The sequence below is a fragment of the Haplochromis burtoni genome, unplaced genomic scaffold (assembly GCF_018398535.1).
Source record: "Haplochromis burtoni strain Fernald_Lab_line unplaced genomic scaffold, NCSU_Asbu1 Contig_3161, whole genome shotgun sequence".
Lineage (NCBI taxonomy): Eukaryota > Metazoa > Chordata > Actinopteri > Cichliformes > Cichlidae > Haplochromis > Haplochromis burtoni.
This window is the reverse complement of record NW_024585522.1, coordinates 1-7147: the sequence shown is the minus strand read 5'-3', so window position 1 is coordinate 7147 and position 7147 is coordinate 1. Positions and strand designations below refer to the sequence as shown.

At 39.4% G+C, this 7147-nt stretch overlaps 1 protein-coding gene across 1 annotated transcript; it reads left to right on the top strand.

The window, feature by feature from the left end:
* Positions 1–6373: 6373 nt before the first annotated feature.
* Positions 6374–6786, top strand: LOC106632860 (solute carrier family 22 member 4-like; the record flags this gene model as incomplete). Its single annotated transcript, XM_042217827.1, is given in 1 exon segment — positions 6374–6786. A coding segment is annotated over 1 exon segment (211 nt), but the record flags the coding sequence as incomplete, so codon positions are not given.
* Between the last annotated feature and the right edge of the window lie 361 nt (positions 6787–7147).

The window sequence follows — 7147 nt, the reverse complement described above, 5'->3', positions numbered from 1 at the left end:
CTTACTGTGGCTGTTAATGCAAACTTAATTTTATTAATCCATCGGGTGGGTTCCTCCAGGGTTTTCACACAGCTGAATAAACATCAAACAGAAAACTGATTAAACAGAAGTGTGAGACGGTCGAGAGTTTAAGTCAGCGCCCGGTTATATTTTAGATAGCAAGGAGCAGACGGCAACATTTCACTCTACCGAGGGAGCTCGTGACGTACTACCCGGCTTTCTTTAGAAAGGCCGGGTCCTCAGGTGGAAGCAGCCTCTGAATTTGGACACCCCCGCTGTTTCCAGGCCGGGTACATTGGGTAGGATGTTTTTCCAGGTAGGATGGATTCCCAGAACACCGGCCAATAATAACGGTGACATTTAACGTATTTTATCCGATAAATAAACACTGTAAAATGTATTTATCACCCCCCCACCCCAACAGCCCTTTTGAATATCTCCCTAATTCTGAGGTCTCAAGGTTGGCAAGTATAGTCACAACACCTCACTTTTTGCCACATGTATAGCAAACCACGTCTCAGCTGTTTGTGGAGGTAAAATAAGTCCGCACAATTACGCTAAGCCATTGTTGTGAGTTCGCGCGCCAGCGGCTGCCAGACATTAATACAGTGTATTTCGCACATAAGTATGAAAGCGGAAGAGGAAGTAGTTCCTTTGAATGTAGACAATCCGAATGATGTAGTTTCTTTCCACTGTGTTCCTGTTAATGACAAACTACAAATTTACCCTAAAGTACTAAAATATCGATATTTTAATGTGAGAATCGATTCTAGAACATAAATGACTGGTACCAGAGGAATCGATATTTCAGGATCGATCCGCACATCTCTAGTGGAGACTTTACATGACGATAAAGCAGCTATGTCTGAAGCAGGCAGATGGACCCACATTAATTTTAACGGCTTCCTTTTGGAGAAAGCCGTCAGATTTCAAGTGAAGAGAGACCAGCGACTGACCTATGGGAGCATCAGGAAAAGAAGCCCTGCACTTGCCCCAGCCAGAGGGTTCAAGAAAAGAGCTTTTATTTCTATCTGGGATATCAGCAAGAATGAGAGAGGGATATAACTGAACGCCATCAACATCTTTATCAACGAGGGTACCTGCTTGGACTTACTCTTCAAATAAAGTAAGCCTGTGTCTGTTATTAACCTTTTATTAATATTGGCAGCTACTTTCCTGTTGTTGTTGCTTCTGTTTGGTTGTTCTTGGATTTTGTTATTGTAGTTTTAATGGAAATATTTATGGACAGGTATTGTGCCAAAAACTCATCTTATGTCAAAAAGCGATTTTCGGTACTTGCCAAAAAATGACTGCTAGAATTTAAAGTGTTATAAATGACTTGTTGGCCTTTAATCTGTCAAAAAATATCTGAAACATGTCTCTCACGAATAATATCAGGTCATTTTGAGCCAGAAAGAATATTCCTATCACAAAGTACTGTCACGGTTCTGGGTCCGTTGGACCCAGCAATTGAGTTTATGTTTTGGTTTACATTTGCATCATGGATTATTCTTTGTTTCTCTGGTACTTTGTGTTTCTATAATCTTTGCATTATGGATTGTTTTCTGGTGCTCTGTTTTTTATTATTATCATTATGGATCTGTTTCTGTTATTCTTGGTGAGGGATCAGTCCTTAGGTTTTGGGTTCTCATGTGTATTGCAGTTTCTGTTCAGTGTCATGTCTGCATCTGGTTTAGTACTCATTTCCTGTCTTATTGTGAAAGTCTTTGTCTTATGTTAGTGTGTGCAGCTTGGTTCCCCCCCGTCTCGTTAGCCCTGATCTTCCCCAGCTGTGTCTCCCTTCTGTGGCCCATTTCCTCATTACTACCCTGTGTATTTAAGCCCTGTGTTTTCCCATGCCCAGTGTCGCGTCGTACCCTCAGATTATGCCTGTGTGTCCTTGGTCTCAGTGTTCCATCCTCACTTTATGTTTGTTTTCCTGCCAGCAATAAAGCTGTGGTTTTGATTCACATTTCTACGTTCGAGTCCTGCACTTGGATCCTCCCCTCCGCCTACCCGCACACAGAGCCCTGACAAGTAGAATCTGCAGTCAGTTTTTGCAAAGTTACTGTTGTTTTTTTGTTCTTTTTAAAAAGTGTCAGTGACATCAAAAATGTATTTTTCAAGAGAGATCTGGCTAAGAGAGGGCAATGGAAATTGTAACAAATATAACATCACAATTCTGTAAACACACTTTTAAGTGAAAAGAACTAAATACAATAGCCCAGATTCATAACTTGCAAAACGGGCCATTTCTTTATTTTATATATATCCCATTCATAAGTCCTGATCTCTACTGTCTATTTACAAATATTAGTAAAGGTATCAGACATAAAAGAAACATCAAAATATCACTACACAGGTAATCAAATATCAGATAAGGTTACCTGATGATAGCTTTGTGGGATTGCCTGTGTTATGTGTTATTTGTCTCTTTTACTCAAGCAGTGCAATCACTCCTAATGATATGTATCCTGCTAGGGGAGTGTAATTGTGACTGCAGTAAAGACATAGATTAAGTTTTGGCATTGTATTATTCATCATACATCAGAAGTACTTGACATAAGAAATTCTCACTGGTATTTGCATCCTAGCATCATGCCAAAAAAATAATAATTTTATGTGTGTTTTTATGTGCAGTAGTTTTGGCTTATATTGCTAAATAAGTTGTAGTAATAGATAACATTACAAAAAGCCCTATTTTGCAAGCGTCCTATAGTGTCACGGCGAGTGAGAGGAGCCGTGTGGAGGAAATGAAGGAGGATCCAAACGCAGGCAGTAGTGGAGAAGTGAGGGTGGTTTATTGAGCACAAAATAAGGACAAACAGCAAATGGAGCTCGAACTAAACTATACTGGGAAACAACTAAACTATAGCGCAGAAACCAGAACATGAACATGAAGCAGGGCGAGCAGAGGCAGACGATGGTAGACAGCAGGGTGAACACACGAGCGAGACACGATGGTTACACAGATGGACCAGCAACTACAAACACAGAAGACACGCCTTAAATACACTCAGAGAATCACAGGGAGATTACACACAGGTGGGAGACACAGCTGGGAGTCATTAACGAGACGAGAGGTAAAACTGAACACTCACATGAGATGCAGACCTTCACAATAAAACAGGAACAAGAAACCATCACACTAAGACACAGACTTGACATTTGAGAGACAGACAGAAAATGTCACATGGAACTAGACATATACTAAGCAGACCCAACCGAAGAACAAATCCTAAACACAAACAGAAACATGAAACTCTAATAATAAACATCATAATCATCATCATCATTAACACAACAAGAGAACAATAAAACAATCCCTGATGCAAAATTACACCAAAACATAATAAACTCAAAATACTGGGTCCAACGGACCCAGAACCGTGACATATAGCCTCTGCATCATTACTCTGTTTGCTGCATTATAATCTGTCAGTCATCTTGGGCCACTGGAAATATCTTTATAGATCTCTTATATTTGTTGCAATTTGTGCTCCACTCTTGTCAGGTCTCTTTATAAAGATTTTTTTAAACTTGAGACTAACTACAAAAAGAAAGTAACAAGTCATTTATAGCAGTTTTAATACTTTAAATCACTGTGAAATTGGTCTGACTGCCTGCCAGACCCAAATGTTTTGAGGTCTGCATGTGGAAAAAAGGGTAATTCAGTCTTAACTATCCCTTGTTTTTGGTTTCACAGTGGGTTAAAGCATGTCAGAAACTATAAGAGATCTGCAATATAAAGCCTCTCCCGAAGTCTATAAACACTTTCCACTGGCTACTCACAAACTGATTGTATTAAAAGGCTGAGGATTGCCTGCATAATCTTATGCACTGATAGACCTTTGGTCTAAGCCAGCGGTCCCCAACCCCCAGGCCATGGACCGGTACCAGTCTGTGAATGTTTGGTACTGGGCCGCGAGAGTTGAGGTTCGGGTGTGAAATTTATGGTTTTCAGGGTTTTTATTGGTTTTTATCATTATTTATTTATTTTTAATCGTTTTTATTAACCATTAACTTGGTTTCCCTGAGTTTTTTCCCATGTGTTATTAATAATTCCTTTTTTTGTGTACCGGTACTGGTTTTATTTTGTTGTATTTATCCACGACACATTAAACGCAGGTCTGTGAAAATATTGTCGACCATTAACCAGTCCATGGCGCAAAAAAGGTTGGGGACCGCTGGTCTAAGCTTCATAGTCCTTGCCTCAGTATTTTTCCTTTGAAGGGCTGAGTGTTTTCTTTTTAATTTTTACCCGAAGGCAAACATCCCAAATTCCAACAGTAACTGTTTAACATCTGTGTAGCCACACTAAATAACCGTGCATGCATGGACGCTTCAAGCAACAATATCTACCCGTTCACATGCTGTAGCGGGAACATAAGAAGAAGAAGAAGATAACTGGCTATTATAACAGATCAAATATATTAAAACAGTTTAAAAAATTCTCAACTAACAGATTTGGATGTGACAGAAATCGAGCGCAGTTATTCTGCGCTCTATATAATCAGGTTAGTACGAACTGTATATTACAATGGATTCATGATATCATTCAGCCATATGTGACATAGATTGGATGAGATTCTAGTAATTTTGACTGTGACAGTTGATTATAGCGTAAAATCAGTAGTTTACGTTGTGGAAGATAGGATTGTAAGACTCTTATTCTTTCTTTCACAGATTATCGTATGAGCTCAAATTTTGTATAATCTTAAAAATATTCATTGAAAGACCGATGAGGGCAGCCTTTAAAGCTTTGCTTGGGAGTCACGTTATGAGCGAAGATGTTTAATGAAATGTTCATAGTGAACAGAATCATTCTTCCAGTAATCCAGTGTTATATTCAACACACGTTGACCAACTTGGCTAACTTCTTTGTCTAACATTGTATAACCTCTGATGACAAATCGCTCACTCTCGTCCTCCTCCCTCTCCTAGTAATTCAAAATCTGCAGACGACTTCCAAACACCAGTGTCAAGGTGTAGATCGTGCTGTTGGTTTGTGTTCTTGGTGCCACTACAGAAGGGCAAAGGCAGTTAAAGAAAGAGAAAAGCTTTGAATCTGAGCCGAATGAACAAAGAAAATCAGAAAAAGAGCTGAAATGGCCTCTTAAAATAACCCATATAGTAATAATAACTATTAAAGAGATTTACTTTTATTCTTATTCTATTACTTTATTAATCTTCTGACACTGGAAAAGACCCAGTGCTTTAGCCCTTCAGCTAAAGCTGGAAGACTATTCAGGAAGGTATTTTAAAAAGTGTTTATCGAGTTTTCCTTCCAAATAACTGAAAAACAGTCTGTCCAGTCAGCTCTTATTAGGTCAGCCGCAGCATCTCATTTAATTCATGGCAGCAGTTCTCACTTCAGGTGGGGTGGATGGAATAAGGAGTGAAGAGAAACTGAATTTGTTTGTTTTGGATGAAATTTAACCAACAAGAGTTTTCTGGTGCTATAGTTCTTGCTTTTACTGCAGTGAAAGTGATAAGTGATTGTAATCGTGGGCTGTGGGGCATTACTTTTTCAGACTCTGATGGAAGGAATATCAGGAGATGTTTTTCAAGTTTGAGACTCTATAAAAATGCCCTTTTTTTCATTTACCAATTGTTGATTAAGTTGTGTGCTTTGATTCATTTGTCTTGTTGAATCACCCACGGGCTTCTAACCTTCAGGTGATGTCCTTACACCTTCCAGTAAAATTATTACCATTATGACTACAAGGCATCCAATGTCCCGAGGTAACAAAACATCCCCCACTGGTTTCTTTTGGGTGCTTTTGCCCTTTAGTTCTTTTTTTTTTTTTGTCTTGTAGTGGACGTTTGAATCAAGATTTGAGCAAGCTGGAGCGATTCTTCTCACAACCTTTGCTGGTCACAAACTCTTGTGAAGAGTAGCAACATATTGTTTTACAGAAGACTGACATATAGACTGGATCTTGAGATCTTTAGACATTTCTTTACTTCATATACAGTATCAGTCCATATGGTGACTCTTGGTGAACTCCACAACTCCCCACTGTGAACACATTTTGTGCATAAACTAACCACGAATGAAACACTGTCCAAATTCCTTTTGTCTGTCTTCCATTTGTATACTATGTGACAAGGCTGTGTTACCCATGTGGCTGTCTTAATCTTAAAAGCAACCCACTCAAAACTTGACACTTTAACGTAATACCTTTCCCCCCCTTTTTTTCTGAATATAAATGTCCTGGAGCTCAGGGGCAGTGAGTAGTTTGTCCTTTTGTGTCCTGCCCCTTTCCCCTCTCATTCACACATGTGGTGAAACGCCTTGCCATGTGAGAAAGCACATTATGGTATGGAGTTAATATTATGGAGGAGTTAATATGCACCGAGGGTTTTAGAATTAGTAGGATGAGAGGTGGAGTCTTTCGGTCTTGTCTGGGATAAAAGATCTGAAGCTGCGGAGCACTTGTTGAGAGAGAAGCTGTGACTGGCGCGACCCGTATTCTACTTTTTGATACGATTTTGCAGTTTGAAGAGAGAGCTGACTTTGTCATTTTTTTCAGTGACAGCTGAAAAGAAGAAGAATACAATAGAATACCAAAATGAGGGACTACGAGGGATCCATTGCGTTCCTGGGGATCTGGGGCTGGTACCAGGTGAAGGTCATCTTCTTCCTCTGTACCCTCAGCTTTCCTGCTGGGTACAACATCCTGTCTGTCATCTTTCTGCTGGCCATTCCCCCACACCAGTGCTACATCCCAGCACACAGCAACCTGAGTCAGGACTGGATCCAGGCTAGTATCCCGATACAGGTGAGAACCAGTGGCAGGCCTGATCAAGCTAAATGATTTTGAATGATTGTTTGAGTGAAGGACAGCGGCTAAGAAAACTAAGATTCAGCAAGTATTATTTTATTTTATTTTTCGGTAATTTAACATTATTTTGTTAACTAACTCCTCAACCTTAAGTTTCTATCATTTCTTCTGCCTTTCTATTACACACATGAGAAAGCAGCAGTGTTGGGTAAGTTACTTTAAAATAGTAACTTAGTTACATTACTAGTTACTTCTCTCAAAAGTAACTCAGTTACTTCAAGTTACTCGTTACTTTTAAAGTAACTAGTTACTAGGGAAAGTAACTTTGGTTTTACTCAGAATTCTCTTGTTAATGTGTT